At 38.8% G+C, this 26,414-nt stretch overlaps 1 protein-coding gene across 1 annotated transcript; it reads right to left on the bottom strand.

Annotated features, from left to right (window-relative positions):
- Positions 1–6,632: 6,632 nt before the first annotated feature.
- On the bottom strand, positions 6,633–24,724 carry LOC116411705 (prolevitide-like). Its single transcript, XM_031904500.1, has 5 exons — positions 24,618–24,724; positions 20,376–20,536; positions 16,031–16,090; positions 13,721–13,801; positions 6,633–6,766 (listed from the first exon to the last, which is right to left on the bottom strand). Exons 2-4 carry the CDS (start codon positions 20,533–20,535, stop codon positions 13,758–13,760), a joined length of 264 nt encoding a protein of 87 aa, XP_031760360.1. The 5' UTR covers position 20,536; positions 24,618–24,724; the 3' UTR covers positions 6,633–6,766; positions 13,721–13,757.
- Positions 24,725–26,414: the final 1,690 nt, after the last annotated feature.

Below are 26,414 nucleotides of genomic sequence, written 5' to 3'. Positions count from 1 at the left end.
GTCTGGATGGGAGCATATGTTGTTCTAGAACCTGAATGTATTTTTCTGCATTGATGCTGCCTTTCCAGACATGCAAGCTGCCCATGCCACACGCACTCATGTAACCCCATACCATCAGAGATGCAGGCTTCTGAACTGAGCGTTGATAACAACTTGGGTTGTCCTTGTCCTCTTTGGTCCGGATGACATGGCGTCCCAGATTTCCAAAAAGAACTTCGAATCGTGACTCGTCTGACCACAGAACAGTCTTCCATTTTGCCACACTCCATTTTAAATGATCCCTGGCCCAGTGAAAACGCCTGAGCTTGGGGATCTTGCTTAGAAATGGCTTCTTCTTTGCACTGCAGAGTTTCAGCTGGCAACGGCAGATGGCACGGTGGATTGTGTTCACTGACAATGGTTTCTGGAAGTATTCCTGAGCCCATTCTGTGATTTCCTTTACAGTAGCATTCCTGTTTGCGGTGCAGTGTCGTTTAAGGGCCCGGAGATCACGGGCATCCAGTATGGTTTTACGGCCTTGACCCTTACGCACAGGGTCCAGATTCTCTGAATCTTCGGATGATGTTATGCACAGTTGATGATGATAAATGCAAAATCTTTGCAATTTTTCGCTGGGTAACACCTTTCTGATATTGCTCCACTATCTTTCTGCGCAACATTTTGGGAAATGGTGATCCTCTACCCATCTTGGCTTCTGAGAGACACTGCAACTCTGAGAAGCTCTTTTTATACCCAATCATGTTGCCAATTGACCTAATTAGTGTTATTTGGTCTTCCAGCTCTTCATTATGCTCAAATTTACTTTTTACAGCCTCTTATTGCTACTTGTCCCAACTTTTTTGGGATTTGCTGACACCATGAAATTCTGAATCAACATATTTTTCCCTTAAAATGGTACATTTTCTCAGTTTAAACTCCGTGATTTATGTTCTGTTCTGAATAAAATATTAGAAGTTGGCACCTCCACATCATTGCATTCAGTTTTTATTCACAATTTGTTTAGTGTCCCAACTTTTTTTCTGACGTACCTGCGCCTATTTTGCTGAGACTGTGCCTTTTTTGGTGTGACTGTTAATTTTCATTGCTAAATTTCGCAGAAGCCAAACATTTTGCCAATGGCAAAATATGGAATTTCGCTGCAATTCCATGCCTGGCTAAAAAAATGGATTTGGTGAAATCCTACAAAATCTAGTCCCTCTGCTGTAACGTAAATTGGATCAGATAAAGGGCCAGATTAAATTAAGTGGAAAAAAAAGTTTATCACGTGAAAATTTATCTTCCAGTTATTACAAGAAAACTCCATTGGAGTCTATGCAAAAAAAACTGGATTAGGAGAAAAGTTTTTTTTCTCCTCGAATGGGATCTTGTCCATGAGTTTTCACATGATAAACCATGAAATAACTTTTTCTCATTGATTTGAATCTGGCCCCAAGTTGTATGCAGTGTGTTATGTTCATGTATTTACATCCAACAGTCAATGTATTTCAATAAGATTTTTATTGGATGCAGCATGCAGCGTTCCTGTCAGAAAGGTGTGTTGTATGGCCATTTTTTCATGTAGTCTACACATTAGATCAGTCCCATTTTTTTTTTGTAAAAAATTTTTATTGAAAGGATATTTCAATGGTTTGCATACATGGAAAAAACAGTAAAAGAGAAGGGGAAAGAAGAGAAAAGAAGCTAGAAAGAAAATCAGTATAACATTCATGTTACATATAGATTTCAGTTTCAATATCAGTTTTAATGTTAACATTAATATCCATGGAGACTCAGAGATTTGAAGCTAACATTTCCCAAGGGGACCATATTTGGAGAAAATTTGGGGTTTTGGTTTGCAGCTGGGCAATACTTGATTTGAACAGCTTTCCACTCTGCATTTGATTTCAGCTCAGGTTGGTGAGGTGGAAGTTTTCCACTTTGCTGCAATAGGGAGGCGGGTGGCCGTGAGGACATGATTGATCAAAGTTTTGGGTAGATCTGTGGGTCCGTGGGAGCGGTTTGCCTAAAAGAAAAGTGCTTAAGTGAATTGGTATTGTGGTATGAAATATTTTGTTTAGCAGGTCACCTGCTGACCAAAGTTGGGTTATGATTGGACATGTCCAGACAATATGAGGCAAAGTGCCTATTACTCCACAGTTTCTCCAGCATAGAGGAGAGTGATTTGGAAACAATTTATGCAGCTTGGCAGGGGTATCATACCAGAACATTAGTATTTTGTAAATATGTTCCTTTTGTCTCAAACAAGTTACCATCCATCTTGCATTTTCCCAGATTGTAGTCCAGTCCCGGTCTGAGAGGGTTTGGGGCAAAACTGTCCAATTTGGTTATGTATTGATTTCTGGAAGGTGGGTCAACTTGGGGTTCAGATAATTGCTGGTACAGTTAAGATATTAGGCCTTTTTGTGGCAGACCAAGCTTTGCGATTAGTTCAAATGTTGTAGATGGGAGCTCTTTTGCATTGTCACTGTAAGGTCCAACAAAATGTCTTAATTGTAAGTATTCAAAAAGCTGTAGGTTCCTTTTGGGAGTTCTTTGCAGAATGTTATTAAAAGGCATTATCTCTTTGGTTCTTGGATTCAGCAAGTCACCTATCATCTGCAGGTCAGTAGCTGTCCATTTAGTGATAAAGATGGAGTCAGGAGTCCCTGGCTGGAAGTCTGGGTTATGGAGGAACAATGTCTTGAGGGACTGAGTGTTAAGTAGCTTACTTTTCCATCTTAAAGCATACCATATGGTTAGTGTGTGGCGTGTGGATGCCAGCAAGTCCGCCTTTGCTAATGAGTGGTCTGTCCCTGACCATATTAGTTGGTTCAGATTGTAGGGTTCTGAGAAAACCTTTTTTAATGTGCCCCCAAGTGCAACTTGATATTCTCCGAGACCAAACTAGTAATTGCCGAATATGAGCAGCTTCATAATACCTATTAAACATAGGTACACCTAGGCCTCCATATCTGCATGGTGTATTCAGTATATGTTTTGATACTCCATGTCTACAGTTTCCCATATAAAATTGTGGCATAAGGCTTGAAGGTCTTTAAAGATCTTAGCAGGAACCCAAATAGGTAGGGTAGTCCCATTTTTGACCCGTGCAACTAAATTAAACTTATAGCATGTAATCTGTTGATCCAACAAAAGCCAACAAAATCTCTCATGTAATTTAGCCCCAACTGATGGAAAAGCACATTAGGGAAAGCCTGCCCATAGCACATAATTTAACCCTTGAAATGGCTATTACAGTTGCAAGCCAAACTGCAAGAGCAGTGCAATATGCAAGAACTCTCTGTAGGGAGACTGGAAAAACTGCTGGAAATGTACAGACTGTTGAATCCAGCACCTGGGCCTAATACAGCATGTTCTCAGACCAAGCACATTGTAAGTAGAAGGGATTCACCTATAGTGCAAAGGAGCAAATACTTTTAAAAAATACTACTTTTGGGGTGGATCAAAGCAGCAACTGCAAAAGGTATACAGTGCCACAAATGATATGTCCTAGTTCTTCTGCATGAAGTTGTTGCTTCAGATGTGACTTAAATGTGGATAAAGTTGTTAATGTGGATAAAGCTGTAAATAATAATAATAATACATCCATTCCAGACAAGGTTATATGCACCTTTACTGTCTATACTGCCAGAGGGTATTTAAAGCCAGATATACTCGAGTATAAGCTGATCCGAATATAAGCCGAGGTAACTAATTTTGAGCGAGCCAGCACACGAAGCACAAGAAGTACAGCAGGATAATCTTGTTACACAATATTGCTCGAGAACTGATAATAGAACTGACATAGATCCCCGCATTCTCAGCAGAAAGTATATTGACATTAACCTATTGCTGCTGCCTATACACCCGAGTTTTAACAAAGTCCACACTTATATAGAGACAACCCAGTTGTTACCATATACTCAAAAGTCCAATCCAACCCTGGAACTCATTTGCACTATTGGGAACAATAAAAAGTAATACCGTGAAGCACCATGAGAAAGCCCAGTGGAGCTAATATGACACAGAACTGCAATGATTTTCCCTCACAAATACGGTCCCTTACCAGCTGAAACCTTGTCCTGGAGCTTGTATGACCCAGCAACAGGGCGGGGGGCACGTCAGGTTAGTTAGAGGCAGCCACCGAGTCAGGTAATATCAGCAGCGCATCCGGGATTCGTCTCACACCCCCCCCCTGCACATGCACGGGGGATGAGAGACGAATGCTGTCTCTGCTGATATTAACTTACTCGATTATAAGCAGAGGGTTCCTTTTTCAGCATGTTTTCAGTGCTGAAAATCTCGGCTTATACTCGAGTATATACGGTAAGTAATTTTCCACTTCTTGTTATTTAAAGGACCCATATCCAGTGCTTGGTTGCTTGCCAGTGCCATTCACGGTAAAGGCAGTAAGGCTGCAGGGTGATGTAATGGCAGATTTCATGAAAACCTTTTTGAGTGGTTTGGTTGACTTCTTGGAGAAGCGTAATATCCAGGGCTACAATAATATCATGGTCTATATTTATTTTTGAATTTATATGTATATGTGTGTCTGTATATTTATATGCATACGTGCTGGGATCATTTGGAGGGGTTGAGCTTGCCTCTCTACCTTTACAGTGCTCTAATTTCTTTCTATAGCAAAATTCACACACATTTACTAAGCAATTCAGATTTTTTTCTTACTTCTAGATAATTTTGAGAAGTGCGTTTTCACCAGAACTCGATTTTTTCATTATTATTCCCAGAAAAATACGAGTTTTTCTAAAATAACTTCCATAATTTGTGATTTATTAATATTTGGTTAATTTTTTTTGTAAAATAAAATTCGACATGTTTGATCTGTTGAGTCTTATGGAGGCTTAGAACAGCAGAGGAATAGAATAGTCAGTGCCACTCGAAAAATTTGGGATTTTCAGGAAATTTTCAAACAACCGATAAAAGCATTTTCATGACATTTTAGAACTTCAGAAATTATCATGGTTACTCCGAATTTTTACCATATCGTGTTTTAAGCCCCCCAAAAATGGATATTATTAAATGTGCCCCTTAGAGATCTGTAACAAGACATAACTTATACCATAACATTACATAACAGAAGACAGGAGATGACAATTAAATACATGGTCTTCTGAATTCTCGTGTCTCGCCTCATACAATCGTAGCCCACTTTATGCACGGACACTGCTACTTGTGCCCTTGATGGCTTACTGTTGGTGCTACAGGAGTCCTGAGCCCCCGCTTACTATGGGGGTAACAGGGATTCTTCACTTAATGGCGTGCCTCCACCCAGGGCTGATGCTGTGGGACTATAACTCCCACCCTGGGAACTTTATATTATACGTTACTCCTTGACTGGGACTCCACACAACTCCCGGTACCTTGTCCCTCCCTTGGGGTAGTTGCTTGCCGGCTAGTAGGTGATCCCTTGGATACGAAGGAGCCAGACACAGGTTGTTTTAGTGAACCAGGTGAATCTCTTTATTCAGGGCAGGACCTCACCAGGAGTGGAATACATACATCAGGGCACCTTCTCCTTAACTTCGCTCTTAGAGAACCTCTCTCCTATTGGGCTACCCACGGTACTCCCACCAAGTGATCCTATCTAGGTGCTCCTCCCGGTACTCTCACCAGGAGACCCTCTCTTAGGGCTCTCCCCGGTACTCATGCCAGGCTGACCCACCACAAGGACTCACCCCAGTACTCACGCCTAGGTACCCTCAGATTAGGAATCTCCCTCTAGCGGCAGCTTGAACCACCTACCTAGACACTTTGGACCCTGATCTCCAGGTGATGGATTGCTGGGGGGTCTTAACCCCTTTATCACTCCTGGAGGGGCAATGTCTGCCCTTTCTAACTTATCTTCCTACATGTCACTCCTAGAGTGTCCTATCACAGGAACTTTCTGTCTAACCACAGGCCTGTTATTCACCTCTATCCAGAGGGGGTCCCAGACAGAAAGACCTGCTGAACATGGCTGCATGCCCTTTTATATCTCAGCACCCCATCTAGTGGTTGCTGGTGAGAAATGCAAGGGAAACTCCCTTTTAGCACAAAAACATCTAGGACCACCTTTAGGTGTCCAACTCCCATGAGGCCACCCTCTAATGCCTGTCTAAATGAGAACCCACCTAAGGGGCCCAAATCTGGGGATCCCTACACAATTTCTTTAAAAGGGGGAAGAATACATCATTTTATTTAGTGTTTTCCTGGCCATTTCTTTCATGTACATGTTAAATAGGGCTATCAATAAAAAATGTATTTAACAAGTTATACCATCCGTGTATAGGTGTAAATCTACCAGAGTTACTGTACATAAGACTGAGCAAAAATGTCTTCTGTATGGTGTCACAGATATGGGGGCAGCTTAGGCAGTTTTTATGATACTGAATTAGGCAAGGTGAGCCCATACTTACTGGCTATATGTACTGTGAGATAATTAAAGGGGCAGCACTATCTGTTGTTACACAGGGTGCCTGAGGTGCATAACTAAAATCAGGAATAACATGCAATCTGTCTAATATTTATCCACATACAGTAAGGTCATAATTGTGTCTTCTGCTGGTGGAAAAAATGCATTATATTATCTACAAATAATAAAGGAACAGAATAGATACGTGTAATAAGTAAGACACAGTAAATTAAAACAGAGGTTTTGCTTAATTTTTGCTCATTTTATTTGCACATATTTATTTGCTTATTTTATTTGCTGGTTTATGGTGTATTTTTAGAGTTCTGGCAGGTATCTGAGGGACAACTGTATTCTTCAGCCCTGCAACATTATTTCCTAAGAAAAAAAAGAAACAATGTAATTTTTTGTATGACTTTTTTAGTGTTTACAAAAATTAAAAATTATTTAGTTAAACAAGGCATTTAGATAATTAGAATATTTAAAAAAAAAACTTCAATGATAAAAAAAACAATACTTGGTAGTGGCAATTAAAAATCCTAGCTTTTCTTCTTGGCTCTTGGCCTTCGAGTACTGTCCCCCAAAAAAGAGGGGTGCATTTATCTGGGATAATATCAGTGCAAGGGCTTATCACAACACCCTTATACATTCAGCAGGAAGCTACTTCCTTCAATTCCCAACACTTTTATTCCCATACATAGCAGTGACACTGTACGTGCATGGTCTTTTCTAAAGCATTTGCTGAGTTTCTGCAAAATGATTTTGGAGAAAGTTTACTATGTTTGTGTATTGTGATTAATATATTATCTGCAAACTCACTATTTACAAGTCAGCAACACATATTTAAAAAACAGACGAGTAAGCCAGCCATTACACTGGTTGTACAGTTGCTTCTCAGTTATTTTAAGGTTTAAAAGGGCTGATTCACTAAAGTGCAATAAAGTTTATCGCACGTTTTTTTGCGTTAAAATAGACGCGAAAATTAGCACGATTTATTACAGTATTACCCTGTGCGTTAAGTCGTGCATCGCATGCGTTATTTTTCGCCCAACCGCATGCGTTAGTTTTAACGCATGCGTTATTTAGCACGCTGAAAAGAATACTAACACATGATTCACAATCACTTAGGCGCGCTAAATATCGCATTAGGCTATGCGAAAAATAACACCTACTAACAATTCAGGCAGGCGATAATTATAGAAAAGTACAGTAAATGAGCTTTTGGCAATAAAATATGTACACAAAACACAAAAAGAAATCGCCAGCGCTCGGTCTAACCCACGCTGTAGCGTTGACCAGCTGCTAGAAACACACTATTGTGCCAGCGCTCGGTCTAACCCACAATCTGGAGTTGACCAGCTGCTAGAAACGATAAAAAGCCATTAATCATACACAAAGAGAAAGAAAGTTTGCCAGCGCTTAGTTTAGCGCTTAGACTCAAAGTCATTAGACAGTGTAGGACTCACGTACAATGAGGGGCCTTGATGTGGCACGTGAGCTTACATATTTTGGCCAAAGTGTGGTACTAACACCTTATTTTTTGTAAAAATTATTTTTAAAGGCAAATTAAGCGCTGGCAAACTTTCTTTCTCTTTGTGTGTAATTAATGGCTTTTTATCGTTTATAGCAGCTGGTCAACTCCAGATTGTGGGTTAGACCGAGCGCTGGCACAATAGTGTGTTTCTAGCAGCTGGTCAACGCTACAGCGTGGGTTAGACCGAGCGCTGGCGATTTCTTTCTGTGTTTTGTGTACAAATTGTAGCCAAATTTTGCTTCTAGCTGCTATGTAGCCTATAAACCAATGAATCCCTTTCATGTGTGTGCTAATGAGCTGGGGTTTAAAAGCTCCCTGCTTTTCCACTAGAGCCTTTTTGAGCTAAAGGTAGGTGCAATAGGTCTTACTACTCAGTCACATTGTTTTCTGGGGGACTTTATTTTAATTGCATCACAGACTCAAAGTCATTAGACAGTGTAGGACTCACGTACAATGAGGGACCTTGACGTGGCACGTGAGCTTACATATTTTGGCCAAAGTGTGGTACTAACACCTCATTTTTTGTAAAAATTATTTTTAAAGGCAAACTAAGCGCTGGAAAACTTTCTTTCTCTTTGGCAATAAAATATGGACTTTGCAGTGTGATTTATTCAAGTATGTGTTGGCCCTAGAGTGACGCAGCCGCCAGTTTGCAGGGAAATGGTCATTTTTAATACAGTAATTTTACGAAAGTATTGGCATGTATGGCTAACGGTGCGTTTATTCGCGCGACTATTTATATGTGGCTACAATTGATGAAATGTTTCGCCAAGCATGGATTTGCAGTGAGTTTTTGGACGTGCAGCGAATTTTCCGCCAATGGAAAAACGCATGAAAAAATTTGCCCCGGAAAAATTCGCTGCACGTCCAAAAATTTGCCGCGAATCCATGCCTGGCGAAACATTTCAGCAATTGTAGCCACATATAAATAGTCACGGGCAACAATTTTTTTGGCCGCACGACATTGCGAATTTTTCGCTAAAGATAAACGGAACAGATTCGCTCATCACTAGCATTTACTATTTATAAGCAGCTACTAATTATATGCTACCATTTATATGTGGCGACAATTCATATGTGGCGACTATCTATTTGCGGTGACTATACGCGGGCGTTAATTAGCGCATGTACCGTCAAATACCAAATGAAAATAGTCTTCGCGAGTTAAATAAGGCATGCAATATCGCGCGTAAATTAGCGCAAGTATGATTATAGTGAATCGTGCGATAAGGCGCGATAATTTAGACAGGATAACATTTTTAACGCACGCTATAAATAGCGCATGTTTTATCTCACTTTAGTGAATCAGCCCTAATGTATCCTATTCAATGTAAATGGTAATCACTGTAGATTTGATAAGAGGATAATATGGTACTGTATATGTTGATATCCCAAAATGTTGACAAGAAACATGGGGAGTGGTCAAGGAACAGATTTAGGTATACATTTCATATACAGGTGATGAAATGAATCTACAAAATTAGATAAATCTGTGTGAAAAGTTCAAAGCCAATCCCTGCCAAAGTTGATGGACTTCCCACAAATGCTTTTAGTTCAAAACAAACAAGAAAAACTTCAGAGCCCTTGGCTAAGGGATAGAAACAGCAAAAAAAATATATATAGTGTAGTATTTTTCTTAACAATACACCCTTTGTGATCCAATATATAATTGTACGACTAATCGGTAGAAAAGAGATCAAATCTTTAAAACCAAAAAACTCCAAGAAGGATTTACAAATCCCTTATCTGGGGTGGTTTTATAAAGGAGAAGAATGACACCCAGTGAAAAGAAAACAATTACTTAAACTAGAAAGGGAAGTTTGAGAACAAACTGCATGTTGGTTTGAAAAATGAAGTCACTGAATGAAATCTGGTCTGTTGTTGGCTCCACACCACAGTTGTATAGTAAAAACCACTGTGCAAAGTTTGGGGACCCTGGTTTTAATAGTGTCTGAATGGCAGCAATTTAAATTTCGGTCAAAATATTTCAGCCAGCACCACAAGTAAAGTGCAAGCAGGGCTTAGCCCCTGCGTGTTTATTAAAAAAGCAACGTTTCAGGGGCGTACCCCCCGAAACTTTGCTTTTTGAATAAATACGCAGGGGCTAAGCCCTGCTTGCACTTTACTTGTTGTGCTGGCTGAAATATTTTGACCGGACTGTGTGAAGAGTGCCGACTCTCTAGGCTGTGCACCAAGTAGTAATTCTCTGGAGGAGGTAAGTAATTTTAATTGCTGGTGTAAAAAATTTTTTCCAGCAATTTAAATTTCCCCACTGAAAGTCAATGAGTGACATCTGATTGGCGGTTGGTGGCTACACCAACTTTTTCTAATGTGGAACTGCAGTTACCCAGTGACTAACTCTGTAAAGTTTAGGGATCCTAGGATTAATTGTTACAAAAGGCAGTATTTTAAATTTAAATCAATAAAAGTCAATAGGTGAATTGTGATTGGTGGTTGTTTTGAATTACTCTACAAAGTCATACCATCCCCAAGCTAGGAGGACGTTAAAATGTTAAATGGTGTCACTTTTGGAGAGAACTGCATGTATAGTCAGCTACTTTCCACCTGCGTATCAAATAGTTCATTATGGACTATTGTGAAACTATGGAAGCATGACTCAATATATAATTTGGATTGACCAAACTGCATTCTTGGGTTTACTTTTCAATGCCAGATTTACTAGATGGTACAAGAACTTATGCTCTTACCACAGATGATTGAGTCATTGTCAAATGGCACATCGCCAATGCCATCCAGCTGTGTTGTGTTGTGGGGCAAATGCAGACATAATAATTATGCCCCTTTCATGCAACACCTATGTCCCAGGGACCTCAATATCTAGTGTTAAAGTAATACGTCCCTTCCCCATCATATGAAGACTACCAGGATCAACAAGTCCCAAACTAGATAAAAGAATATGGATTTGTATCATCTTGATCAATGTTGTTTTTATCCTTGCTGTGTTTCATTCTGGTTTCTTTCAGGAACTGTGTCAAGCTGCACCATCAAAAGCTCCTGCAATTAATGGAACCATTACTCCAGTTAAAGCCGTGAAGAGAAATTTATATGCTAACTTAGCCAATCCAAATGTTAATGTCTGTTACTATGCATATTATGGCAGTCATCTCTCTTTCCAGTTGCTGGATATGCACGCACTCTCCTTTTATTGCCTGCAGCACGACTTACATAATGGAACCTCTCACTCTAGAGGAAATAGTGAACAACGTAATCTTACATTAGGCAAGTTAAGTATCACTCTAATCCCTTTGGTTATAGCAGGCACCAGTGAAATAGAACGTTTGCCACTAATGAATTAGGTAAAGAGTGCCATGTGTGTTCATATGGCATCTTTTTGTTAATATTTAATCCTTTTTTCTTTAAAATTTAAAATTGTGAACTGAGTTTTTCCACTGCCTATCTTATTTTCACAGATTCCAGTAGTCAGAGAGGTAACATTTTACCTTTTCCTTTGCTACATTTGTGGATAAAGAGACAATGGGTTCTCAAGGTATGTATATAATCCTCAGATCTATCCCTGCCACCTGATGTATGGAAGCAACAGATCTCAAACTTTTATATGTCCCTGCACCACTCCTAGTTATATGGAATGCCTGCATAGGCAGCACTAAAGCTCTGTGACATCCCGTAGCTTAATGGGTGCTGCATTAGAAAGGCTGCTGGCCCTGAGCTCCAGCAGCTAAAGAAAGAAGTTTTGCAGTATGGCTTAGTGTTAAACTATGTTAGAATATGAAAGATGCAAAGCCCAAGCAGATAGAACTGCAAAGTGTGTTTAATAAATGAACTTTGCAGTTCTATCTGCTTTGGCTTTGCTTTTTGCATTCTTTGACAATGTTTTACTAAGAAGTGTTGCAAATCACACTAATCAGTAAATCTTTTAGATCCGTCAGCTATTTTATGTACTTTATTGTCTTTGTTATGGTTGTGTTTACTGCCTGCATAAATAGTCACACCATGTCATTTTTATATGCTGACACTTCTCTGTATACTACATTATGTTATATATGTGTTCCCTAGATACAAGAGGTAAAATTGATACAGAACAAAATTATCTGAATGCAGATTGACCCATACAGCTCCCCCTGACTTGGATGGATTCTCTTCTCAAGCTAGCTTTGCTTGCTACTGCCCTGGCCTTAAAGGAACAGTTCAGTGCAAAAATGAAACTGGGTAAAATGGATAGCCTGCACAAAATAAAAAATATTTGCAATATAGTTAGTTAGGCAAAAATGTAATCTATAAAGGCTGGAGTGAGTGGATGTCTAACATTATAGCCATAACTTTGCTTCCTGCTTTCAGCTTTTTAACCTCTTAATCAGTGGCTTTAGGGGAGCACATGGGACATAACCGTTTAGTTAGTTTGTGAGCATGCAGGTCAGATTCACATGAGAACTAACTTAACAGTTACAGGTATGTCCCATATGCCCCCCTCAAGTCACTGATTGGCGACTGACTGATAGCTTAAAGAGTCAAGTCTTTATATATTTCATTTTTGCCTTGCTAACTATATTGAAAACATTTTTATTTTGGGCAGTCTGTTTATTTTACCCAGTTTCATTTTTATACTGAACTGTTCCTTTAAGGGCAGAGACACCTGTTTGGCTGTAAGAGCACTTCTTTGTTTTTCTGTGCTGTCGAGAGATCTACATGAACCTCTAACTTTAACTGATTCTTGGTGGCTTCAGGAACCACAAAGCTTGTGTAAAATAAAATTTGTCTATCTTTCCCCTCAAGTAAATATTGGTATGGTCTGCCTGGGTACCCGGACATTTCAAGTGGACCCTCACCTTCATGGGCACTTTGGTCTTTTCTGAGCACAAAGTATTAACTCTTTTTTACTTTGTCCAGGTTCTGTTGTGTTTCATTTATTCCCAGCAGTGAGAAAGCTAGGGTAAAGTTAGTTTAGGAGCTTGTTATGGAGTCGGAGAGAGGCCAAATTTTTAGCCATGGGTAAGAGGCTCTTAATTACATAGTGCTTGCAGGGGGCGTTTCTAAGAATAAAAATGTGCAGTGTTAATTGGAGAGCAAGATCTATTAGATTCCTCAAACAATCAAGTAATCTAGGCTGTTAACAGCATGGGGGCAGAGATGGTCTGCCTACACACAGTCTGTCTGTCTGTCTGTGCTCTCCTCTGCAGTCTGTCTGTATCCCCTCCATTGCTCTGTGCTCTCACACAGCTCGTACAGCATTAATGCAACAAACCGATCACACAGGAGAGCACAGCTGCCCACAGAAAATTATTCCTGTCTTTTTGTGTCTAACATGTCTTTTTCGAAACCGCTGGTTGCTGTAATATTTCTATGTATAAGATGTTTTCCATAGATTTTTAATGGAATGGGAAAAACAGTGCCTTCTAGGCTATACTAATTAGTAACATTTGAACAATAAACCTCTCAAACATAGGGATACCAGGGTTTTTAAGGTCTTCGGCTGGTGGGCACTTGATATTAGGGTATCTGGTTGTCTCTTGGTGTTTCAGTCTGATGCTGCTTATCTGGTCTCCAGTCAACCAGGCTAACAAATTAGATCACCCCTTTCCACAGGGCTACTTTAAAAACAAAAGTCCCAGATAAAAAGTTTAATGGATTTGATCTTATGTTAAAAACCTGCATTTACTGCTTTATGCTCCAGACATCTTTCTTTTAATAAATCACAGTGAAACATTGAAAAACTCTTCATCCTGATGTGGTTATTTAAGCTAATTCTCATATACTTACTCTCACTTACTGCACAGTATACCCCCACAGCTATAGATAAAAAACTGAGAAAAAATACTTACCAATAAAATGCTTTTCCTTCTTCTTCAGTTTTATTGTTTATCCTTTTTTCATTTGCTTGCTTATAAGTGTACCCATCAAACCTAGGGTAAGGAAACATTTATGAGGTTTCATTTACAAAATGGACTAAGTGCAAAGTACAAAAATCAGCTCAGTTTGCCATGTTTTTAACTATAATGCCCTATTCCTCTATGGCTGATACCAGAGTAGAACATTTTGTCAGCATTTACTGAATTAGGCACAGACAGGTTCAAGTCGTGCCTGCCAGTGAACTTACATAACATTCAGCTGCATGCAACTCAACAAACCCAAAAGTGAGAGCCATAATGTACAACATTCAAAGTGAGCCCTGTTGTTGCCTGTCACTAACATAGATAAGTGACACAAGCTCACTGTTCATGTCATTTTTATGGATGCAATTCCATGTCCATTTTAACACCAAGTGCTGCACCTAGAATAGTAAATACATCTTATAATATTGACGTGGGCAGGGCCAAATACCTCCCCCTCTCCACAACTGGAAATAATTACCATTTACAACTTGCCCACATATTTATATTGCCCACAGCTTTGTTACATGACATAAGAAATAATAATACATAACCATAAATATAAATAACAGGTAAATAATAAGGGGCTGATTTACTAATCCATGAATCCGAATGGGAAAAATTCGGATTGGAAACGAACATTTTGCGACTTTTTTGTATTTTTTGCGATTTTTTTCGCTGCCGTTACGACTTTTTCGTAAATTGTTGCGACTTTTTCGTAGCCGTTACGATTTGCTCGTATATTGACGCGACTTTTTCGTATTGAGCGCTCGTAAACGGTGGGCAAAACTTTCAGACTTTGCATGATTTTGGAAGCCTCCCATAGGACTCAATGGCACTCTGCAGCTCCAACCTGGCCCAAGAAAAGTCACGATACTGAAGCTTGAATGAATCCGAAACTTTCGTACTCGGCGCGAAGGCTACGAAAAAGTCGCGACAATTCGTGCAAGTCGTAACGCTACGAAAAAGTCGCGGCAATTTACGAAAAAGTCGTAATGGCTACGAAAAAGTCGCAACAATTTACGAAAAAAACGCATTCGGACGCTTTTCGGACATTCGTGGATTAGTAAATGTGCCCCTATGTGTTACAGAAGACTACACACCTTTAGAGTCAGAGTATATTGGTCGGTTGCAGAATAATAGCAGAGGCTAATTAGTTACTCTGTGTAGACATAATAATGCCCCATTATAAGTGGGCTTGCAAAATTACTTTTGGCACAAACAGGAAGCCCTGGTACACTATTTGGAGTATAAGGCATATAGTTAGCATATCACAAAATGGTTGTCTGTATAGGTGCTTAAAGGTAATATCTCCCCTGCACCAGGTAGGCTAAAAAAGCCCCGGCACAGTACGTAGGGAGAATAGTTATATTTGAAACACCCCTGGCATAGGCAGGCTAAACACTCTGGCACAATATATGGAGTGAATTTATACAAGGTATAGTGCCCATTTAAAATACTGCAGCCGAAAGTTTTGAGTCATAAAAATCTGGACAATGTTGGGAGGTGTATAGTCACATTCACAGTTTCCACTGCTTTTTTTATCGAATCATAAAAAAATTGGTCCCATAAACCTAAAATAAGGGCCAGATATGCAAAATTTGTCAAAGTTTGGAGAAAAAAAACATGGACTTGGGGAAAAAAACCAAAACAAAACTTTTGCAACTAAAACGGTAGCTTATTTAAGCAAAATTGTGATAAAATTCTTGTGATAATCACATTGTTTTATAATGAGGCTAAAAAACTCTAATGTTTGAATCAAATGGGAAAATGAAACAATTGCCATTAACTTCTATTGAACCTCGCCAACTTTTACTTGCCAAGTTATTGGCAACTTTTTGCAGATTTTTTTTTCTAATAAATACTGACTATTCATGGTTCTTAAGAATATTCTAGTATATTCACATTCCCATTTTGTCACCAAGTTTTTTCTCTAATCGTGAAAAAGAAGCAAATTAGAATTTTTGATAAATCGCCCCCCGTAGTGCTGCATCTAGCAATAGTAAATATATCTTCTAATCTTGAGTTCAATTTAGTGCAATACATATTTATTAAAAAAAAAATTGATACCTTCCTTTTTATATAGAGATATGCTTCATTGTCCTTCAGCTATTCATCTGAGAATATCATGAGCACAGCTTTGAGAAGGTTTTGTTACACTGTACAGTATGTACCATTTCTTATTTTAAATAAGAAAATATCTGTTTAACAGTGGGGTAAAGTCAGCTGTATAAAAAACAGTAAAAAGAGAACAATAATCACCTTGGGGCTCAGCACTGCGTACCGTCTGTTTATGTTCCTTTGCTGCTTTCACTCCAGCTACTGTAAGTAAGTACACAAAATACAATGAGCTAAAAAGTTCAATATATACAACAGGAAACATGTAGAACTGCTGCAGTCTGCTGCAGTCTCTGCTTAACATTTTTGCCCATCTGTACATTACATTCAAAAAAAGGACAAAAGTCCTTTTAATTTGGAAAAATAACTGCCAAAATAGCTCTTCCCTATTCTACTTCGTAAACATTCATAAACATTAGGGCTAATTTACTAAAGTGCGTTAATTTTTATCGCACACTTTTTTGCGTTAAAATAGACGCGAAAATTTACGCGCGATTCACTACAGTATTACCCTGTGCGTTAAGTCGCACATTGCATGTGTTAATTTGCGCGCAAACACATGTGTTAATTTTAACGCATGCGTTTATTCGCGCGCCGAAATAACACTAACGCATGATTCACAAACACTTAGGCGCGCTAAATATCGCATTAGTCTATGCGAAAATTAACACCTAATTGGGGCAGGCGGTAATTATAGAAAAGTACAGTTAATGAGCTTTTGGCAACACAATATGGACTTTGCAGTGTTATTTATTCAAGTCTGTGTTGGCCCTAGAGTGATGCAGCTGCCAGTTTGCAGGGAAATGGTCATTTTCAGTACAGTCATTTTCCGCAAGTATTGGCATGTATGGCTAACATGGCGTGCGTTTATTCGCACGACTATTTATATGCGGCTACTATTTATATGCTACTATTTATATGCAGCGACTATTTATACGCGGTGCGTTGATTAGCGCATGTACCGTCAAATACCACACAAAAATAGTCTTCGCGACTAAAATAACGCATGCAGTATCGCGCGTAAATTAGCGGAAGTATGATTTTAGTGAATTGTGCGTTAAGTCACGAAAAATTAGACGCGCTAAAAATTTTACCGCTTGCTATAAATAGCGCACGTTTTAACGCACTTTAGTGAATCGGCCCTATTATGTGATAAAGGAAGAGACTTAAAATTAACCTCAAAAACTACACAGATGAGAGAATGGAATATGAACAACATATCCAATAAATATTAATTGCTACAAATGGCAAGTTTCAGTGCATTGAATTATGAGCGATAAGGGGAGAAGGAATGCACCCAGACTAGAAATGGCAGTTACTGGAACATATCTATAAGGAGGGCACTGGGAATGCTGGCATGGAAACCATCCTCACATTGTGGAGCTACTCTGTAAGTACTAAGAGAGCTGTGAGCAGTTGCCTCAAGCAGTTAAAGTGCATAAAACCATAAAAGAATCATGTTTTCCCTTTAAAAGCTCTATAATCCTTTAATATATAATTAAGCTTTACTTTGTATGAGTGGGTGGTTAACAACAATGGTTTGATTATGTACATTAAGAAATATTTATGGTTCTGCAAATACCTATAGTATGAGACTAAACAGAATTCCTGTGCAAAGTGAAAAGAGAACCTCATATTGTTTATGAATAGAGTACTATAACAATGTACTGTATTGTGATACAATCCTATGATCATATTTACTAGTGATGAGCGAATCTGTCCCGTTTCACTTTGCCATAAAATTTGCGAAACGGCAAGTAAATTTGCAAAACAGCGAAAATTTTGAGAAACGCATTTGCCGCGCTTTTTTTTTTGTTGCCTGTGTCTATTTTTTGTCGCCCGTGCTTTTTGCCAGGACCGCGCCCAATTTGACGTGACTGCGCCTTTTTTGTCTCAAATCACTGCCAGGAATATACATCTGTTTTCAATTATTATTATAGCCAATTATTTATAAAGCAACAACATTTTCTTCAGCTATGTACAATAAATGGGTATATACATTTAAGGGGTAAAGAAGGCCCTGCCCAAAAAAGCTTACAAAGGACAATGGATCAGATTCCATGCAATTACCAAAAAAGTTCAGATTACTTGTGTTCATAAGTCACTTTTAACTAAATCCTTGTTTCATTTGCAGTATTTCTACTAGAGTCTCTAAATTATGGGATTCTGGTGAGCCAACTGCTGCATCTCAGTGGAAGTTGTTCAGTTGACATTTCATTTAAACTAAGGGGCATATTTATTATGCTGTGTAAAACGAATCCGCCAAAAAACAGCGTAAAAATCTGTGTAAGCTGAGACGATATAGCTGTCCGAATGCCAGATTTTACGCAGTTATTTTACAAAAGTTCGGGCAGAAGAAAAACGTGTAAAAATTTACGCCGATTTTATGGCATTTTTTACATGGCGAGATGTGCCGATGTGCGGCAAATATTATCGCTGTCTTTTATACAGCATAGCAAATATGCCCCATAGAGTCTAAGAATCGTTCTCCATGTTTTAGGCCATGGAGGTACAACAAACCAAGTTCACAAGGTATAAAAAAGAGCTTGGAAAAGTAAGGCAAATGGGAGTTAAGGCATTTTAATGAGAACAATTTGCAGTGATGAGCAAATCTGTCCTGTTTTCCTTCACCAAAAATTTTTCGAAACTACTGAAAAATTAGCGAAACAGCAAAAAATTTCCCAAACGCGGGCATTGTTCGACCATTTTGTTGCGTGAAACTTTTTTGTTACAACTGTGCCTATTTTTACGTGGATGTGCCAAAATGGGCACAGCAGCAACACAATGGGTGCAGTCAGATCAAAATAGGTGTGGTCACGTAAAAAAATGTGCGTGAAAAATTTGACACAACCGCGCCCAATTTGATGCGACCGCAACTTTTTTTTGACACACAACGATTTTTTTAGCTCCAAATTTTTTGCCGAAATGCTGAAATTCGCTGGAAATCCATGCCTCATAACTCATAACTAACAATTTGATGTCTGCATACTGTAGGTTACAAAAAAGCATGCTGACCCCAGGAAAATATAGATTTTTTGAAAGTACACATTCAATTGGTAAAGACGTCTAGATAAGTTATCCTACCCAACTGCAAAGCCATGTTTAACAAGTTTTATGAGATTTCTAAAAATTAACAAAAAAAATTGATATTTACAGCATCTAATTTTCCTTAATTCCTTATGTAAAAAGATTACACATAAATATAAATGCCAGGGATCTATTGAACCATTTGGCTTGCAATATGCATGCAATTACCAAAGCATGTGTCATGTACAGACCCCTAAGTAATTTCTATCAATTTTATTGGCTGACACTCTGTATTATGTATGTGTATTGTGTGTTATACACAATGTTGCCTCTAAGCCGTGTGTGGGTACATACCCAAATTTGGAGCTCTGTACAAAAAAACATTTTATATTAAAACTTATAATTTCCACCACCCACTGCTATAAGTGCACATTTTTAAATTGCGCACATGGGAATATTTTTGTTTACACATGGAACATTGTTCATAATCCCCCCTAATAGTGCAAACCCCACAAAAAACAATTATTTTTATATAGTAGACTCTCTAACAAAGCCAAAATGGGTAAACAAAAGACTAATTTCTGACTGCTGTTGTGGCTTTGAAAAATGGATGCCGACATTGCAGGTACAGTGTACTTGCTTCTAAAACTTAATGTTCAACTTTTACAAAGTAGCACTCATCAGAGCTGCAAATGTCCTGCCTCCTGTTGTTCATCTTGCATAAGTGCACCTATTGATGCTGAGGAACCCTGCACTGTACCTGCACCTAAAGTATCACACGTAGACATTATTTTTAAATCAAACATGGGAAATTAGGCAATCCTAACTATTCAGCACTAGTGTGCCTGATTTGCGTTGATGCTCAATAGTGCACATTTGAAAGCATGGACACAAATTGTGTCACACAATCCCATGAGACATTTCCAGCTGCCAGTAACAATTATGCTGGTGTTATGGGAAAAAGAAACTACCCTGTGGATAAAAAAAACATGGTGAGTTGCATACAAAATTGCATTGAACTTGTCATTGTAACTGGCCCTTTATATCTTTCTATGCCAGACTACCAAAATGCAAAGTGCTATGCCATGGATGCAACAATTTACAGCTTTAAAATAGTGTATGTGGTGATTTGCGTATCAGCTCCAGTATGGTTTTCTTTTGGTTAGGGTTCTGCTTTCTGTTTTGTTTGTTTTTTCAACTTTTGGAGAAATTGGTCCAACAATACATATTGTCAGATCTTACATGTTACTATTAAAGAGATGAGTGTGCACAGGGGAAGTTTAGTTTGAATGTTACAGAAGGAAATAAGTGCACACTGCCAACTTGTGAGAATTAAACAGGTAGGTAAGTGCTTTAATTGCTGTTCACACTTGTAATGGTTTTACAGGGGGTTTAATAGCTATTTAGATACCAATAAGGAAGACGTTCTGGTGCATTTTGAAGCCTCTGCAGAGTACGTTACCTTTAGCAAAATTTTTCAAAACCTTTCCAAATGTATCTCCCCAGCCTCGGGCAAAGCGTTCGACGGCATCATTTTCTTCATCTGCAGATCCTGTTGGCTTTGCCAAGGAGTTTGCACAGATCACAGCAAGTAATGCACAGAGACATATCCCTTTGTACATCCTGGGGAGTAAAGTAATAACAAAAAGTCAAAGGCATAAATTAATAATTCATAAACCTTTTCCCCAGAAACTCCAATGAGACTCTTGCAAGTGCTGTGTACACCTGGCTCCATGTTCTTTGCTTGTAATCAGAGCTGGAAGCATTCAGTACATTCTGTCATGCACCAAATACATAAACAGCACTATGTCCACCTTTCTTCTGTTTAATGACATTGTAATATATTAAAAGATAAGGCTACATCACTGGGGGGTGCCAAAATGTTATTCACCACCCAGTGACTTTAACTGCTTACCTGAAACCCCGGGGCTGGTGCCCCTGTTAGGAGAAATTTGCATGGGCCAGGGTGTATGCAGGCGACTGTTCCTTTTTCCGTCATCAATCTTTGTGCATGTGCAGTAGAGTGAAAAAGCAACAAAAAAACAGCTTTTCCGTGCATGTGTCTACTGAGACAGCTTTGTGCAGAATTACAAATGATCTTCAGGTTGCCAAAGCCAAAGGTCACTTTTCTATACTAATCCTCCACAATCTATTGGCTGCATTTGATACGGTCAACCACTCCCTCCTGATGCAAATTGATTGGTATCCATGATCAGGTTGCATCCTGGATTTCTTCTTACCTCTCTAACAGATCATTCGCTGTCTCCTATGCAAACAAAACCTAATCTCCAATTCCACTTAATGTGGGGGTACCGCAAGGCTCTGTACTTGGCCCGTTGTTGTTCTCCCTCTATACACTGTCTTTGGGAGATCGTATCCACTCATTTGGCTTTAAATATCATCTGTATGCTGATGATATCCAAATTTATTTTATTAACCCTTCATTAACAGTTGAAACTGAGACTCGGATCTCTAACTGCCTCCTAGCTATATCCAATTGGATGAACCAACGCCACCTCAAACTAAGCCTTACAAAAACTGAAATAATGATCTTTCCTGCTAAGCCTAGTCCTACCCCCCTTCCTTTACTATCTCTATCGATGGCACCCTCATCAACCCTGTCAACTCGGCATGTTGTTTGGGGGTGATCTTTGACTCCTGTCTCTCCTTCTCTGACCATATTAACACCACTGTCAAAACCTGTCACTTTGTCTTACCAATATTGCCAAAATCCATCCCTTTCTCTCTACTGCAACAGCTAGGCTGCTCATGCATGCTCTCATCCTATCCCGACTTGACTACTGTAACTTGCTTCTAACTGGCTTCCCTAACTCCCATCTCACCCCCCTACAGTCTGTATTAAATACTGTTCCCAGAATTATTCTTCTCTTATCCAGGAGAGTTCAGGACCTTCCACTGCTAAAGTCCTTATTGTGGCTTCCCATTAAACAAAGAATATCTTACAAACTCATTTTCTTAACCTTCAAAGCCCTCCATTCCTCTGCTCCTCACTACATCTCTTCTCTTGTGTTTCTATACATTCCTGCCCGACTCCTCCGTTCCTCACAGAGCAACTGCTTGGTTGCGCCCCCCACTTCTACTGCCATTTCCCACCTTAAACCTTTCTGCCTTGCTGCCCCTTACAGCAGGGAATGTTCTCCCTGATTTCCTCTGGAGAGATTCCTCCCTCAGTCTTTTTAAACCTAAACTTAAAGACTAAGGGGCCCATTCATTAAACCACGATTTTAAAAGCACGATTGGACAAATTCAGATTAAATACGATAATTTCTGTTATGTTATGAAAAGTCTTTTCGTAGACGTACGAAAATATTGTACTTACGATCCGAAAGTTACAAAATTTTCGTATCAGATTGTAAACGGCGCAAAACCTTTTCTGACTTTGAAACTTCAATGCATGATTTTGGAAGTATAAATAAATTTAAAGCAACTGGACTTGTTTGGTAATCATTGAAGACGTTTCAGTACTCATCCGAGCAGCTTCTTCAGTTCAACTGACTGGTATGGGAAATCCTTAGCATATATACTCCTCCACTAATCCAATCACAATGGCACTTTGTAACTCTTCAGAAAGGTGACATCTGAAACTCACAGGTGTGAATGCTGTGTAGTTACCAAAATGTAATCCTTTCAAAGTAGGATTTCAAAGTAACTCCACAGCATTCACACCTCTGTGAGTTTCAGATGTCACCTTTCTGAAGAGTTACAAAGTGCCATTGTGATTGGATTAGTGGAGGAGTATATATGCTAAGGATTTCCCATACCAGTCAGTTGAACTGAAGAAGCTGCTCGGATGAGTACTGAAACGTCTTCAATGATTACCAAACAAGTCCAGTTGCTTTAAATTTATTTATACTAGATATACCATGACCTGGATGAATGAAAATCTTCATAGACATGATTTTGGAAGCTTTCCATATGACTCAATGCCACTCTGCAGCTCCAACCTGGCCAAAAGAAAGTCACAATACCAAAGCTTGAATGAATTCCGAAACTTTCATAATAGTTGCGACAAATATGATTTTGTCGCACAAATTAATGTAAAGAACGAAAAAGTTGCGTAATTTAACGAAAATATTGTGGAAAATACGCAAGAGTTCTAAACTTTTTTCTTTATTTTTTGTAATCAGACATGTCATGCTTTAATGAATGGGCCCCTACCTCTTGGACCACTCTCACAGCACTTATACTGCAGTGTCACCCGCTATAACTTACAGCACTTATATTTTCCTGTTTGTGTCTGTAAGTTACACTCCCATCTAGACTGTAAGCTCTACAGGGCAGGGATCTCCATCCTCTATTCTTTTAACTTATTGCAACTGTACCTTGTATTTATTTGTATTCATTGTTATACTTTGTATCTATATATTGTTATTTTAATAACCCACTTTTTGTATTAATCTATTCTACTGTACAGCGCTGCATACATAAGTAGTGCTTTATAAATATAGATATACATACATACAAGTGTCACCCCGGGATTCTTTAGAAAGAAGACAGAAGGAAGAGGAACGCACGCTCACATAAACCCCCGGGCTGGTGCAGTTTTCCCTAACAGGGGTATCAGGTATCAAAAACCATATGCAAATGTATACATAGGGTGGTATAAGAAGGGGTCTGAGCATTATGCTAGGAAGGTTAGTAATTAGAGAAAACACTGCATTACAAAATCTTAAAATAGAGAGGGAAAGGGAATAAGCAAATGGCAGAAAGGGAGAAAAGATGAAGATAGGAAAAGGGGCATCAAAGGTAGGTGTGAAGGAAGTGAATAGAAGGTGTAACAGCATTAAGCAGAAACCTGAAGTAGGAAATGGAAAGGTGAAGAAAGAAAGCAAGAAAAAGGGAGAAAGAAAAAGAGAGAGAGAGGGAGACAGTCAGCAAAAGGTAGGAGGAAGTAAAAACAAGTATTGCTGCTCAGGCAGCAGCAGCCCCTGGAGTGACCCTGCACAGGAAAAGTGGAATAATAAATAATTAAAAGAGAATAATACAGGGCAATGCCGACTTTACTTGATACAGCTACATTTATTATCCACAGGTATCCCCTAATCCAATTCCATTAATAGTTTTCTGATTAAGAGTATGGCTTGCATATTTTTTAATCCAAATATACAATCTTACATTTATAAACACTGAATCTAGTCCATTAGCTGCTCAGATTGCCAGTCTGTCCAATGCTCTCTGAAAGGATGATACATCTGGATAACATAATTGTCTGTGTCCTGCAAAGTTTTGTGTCATCTGCAAACATTGTATCTTTCTACCATAGGGGTCTTTCTACCATACTTAAAGGGGCAGAGTTATCAAAATGTAAGTTTAGAGCTCAATAGTGTACATAAAAACTCACCGACATTCTATTCATACATATGGGATTTTTAGAAGCGTAGTGATCAATGGGTAAATGAGTGAGTAAAATGGACTCACTACTTCATAAATACACTTCTTAAAATCCTATAGGAATGAATACAAAGTGGGAAATTTTTAATATTTTAAGCTCTAAACTCACATTTGTGAGAAGTGTGATTAGAGTTTCCCACAAAAAAACTCACCTTTCACCTATTGATTAATAAGCTTCTAAAAATACCATAGGAATGAATAAAACATGGGTGAGTTTTTATGTATTAAGCTCTAAACTCACATTATGATAAATCTGCCCCTTACAGAAGTTAGAAGGAAAAAGAACACTTACCTTTCCAAATGTAGTGTTTTTCAGTAACAGAAGTAGCAAGGTTCTAAATACAGATGACTGCACTGTTTCTTTTTGTTATTCTGACTCTTATATACGACTCCTATTTACTATTATCTATTTGCACAAAAACTGAATAATCAGTAATGCTTAGCTTGGAACTATGAACTCATGACAAAGTAACTTACATTATTACATATCCTCTAGGCTTTCTCTAGTTGTTTTGTTGACTTATGTTTTCAAAAAGTAATTGTGTGTACACAACAAGGCACATGTCCTCCTTCATATGACACAGTGTCTTACACCTACTGCCACAAAATGCTTAGTCTAATTTGATAACTTGGTTTTTGGGCCTACTGGCTGGCCTGGTAGCTGTTGCTTGGGGCTTGCATGCTGCCACTAGGAGGTATACTCTGAAACCTCTGGCCTTTGGGAACAATGCAGTATTTTTTGTTGGGCAGGTCACATAAAAAGTGGTTGTCAAACAAAAAATAAAATAGTATAAGAGTAGATAAGGTAAGAGTAGATAAGGACCCAGAGAGCAGGCAAGAAAATTGATACTGAGTCGCTTCTTAAAGATTACCATTACTGTACTTTTTCTTTGCATAAGGGAAGGTTGCGCTGCAAGTAGCAAATTACCTGGAAAGCAAGAAAGAAAATGCAGTAGGGAAACTAGAATTAAAGGAAATAAAGGGAAAATGTTAAAGAAAGAGGAATGCGGAGAAGACAGCATGAGAAAACAATAGTGAAGGAATATATGAAAGTAATGTGTGAATGAAAGGGCAGAGGGGAAATGCATGGGAAGGAGGTGAAGGGCACAGCAGAATAGAAAGAATAATATAAACTGTAGAAGAGAAGCTGCAATGAGAAGTAAAAGGAAGGGAAAGGGAGTACAAAACTATAAAAATACATGTGTAAGAAAAGGGGTAATTTATTTTCCTTTCTTGGTACCTCTCCATATCAACAGCCCTACCCTCACCTTGCGGAAGAACCTCTCTTGCCAAGTAATTAAATACCATTTAGAAAACCTACCAAAGTCTCATAAGAAGCTTGAACCAGATAGGCACCCAGGGAGAAAATTTGCTGTAATTGAAAGGTTCCAGGAAAGGAAAATTATGGTTAAGTATATAGCAATTTTCCCTATTTCCCTGGCCCTCTCCATACCAACACTCAACAGGATATAGGAGTATAGGGTGGGACAAAAGTACAACACTAAGGATATGCTAGAACATTAAATGCACATACAGTAGAAAGTACATTGCAACCAAAGTTGATGTATTGACCACTTTAGGTTTGAAGGTAATAACAAAATTCAGGATAAATCTATTATAAAGAAAAACACGGCTATCTTCAGTCAAATGTCAAAATCTGAGGAAGAGCAAAGATGTAGCATAAACCCCTCAGCCACTGTTACATAATTAAGTTGGGTTGAAAAAAGACCAAAGTTAAGTCCAACCCTTCCAAGCGAACCCCAGCGCACACACATATAGACCCATTCCGACCTATCTATACATTCTGTGAGCGACATACAGATTGTTTTTTGGCATAAATAAAGTCCATTCATTATGTACAGTTATAGACTCTGTTGTCAGGCAGGAGCATAAACAAAATAAAAGAAAACAAAACCCTTGCCACACTTGGGTTCTAACTCACTCAAACACAAGGCCCCCAGGCCGAATCCATGTAGCCCCAGTCCCAGTGGCACTCCAAGTGTCCACTAACATTCTGCCTATCTATTACCGTATATACTTGAGTATAAGCGGAGTTTTTCAGCACTTAAAATGTGCTGAAAAAATCACC

This window comes from Xenopus tropicalis, chromosome 6 (genome assembly GCF_000004195.4).
Source record: "Xenopus tropicalis strain Nigerian chromosome 6, UCB_Xtro_10.0, whole genome shotgun sequence".
NCBI lineage: Eukaryota > Metazoa > Chordata > Amphibia > Anura > Pipidae > Xenopus > Xenopus tropicalis.
Note: the sequence above shows the minus strand (reverse complement) of the source record. Positions and strands in the feature narration are given on the sequence as shown.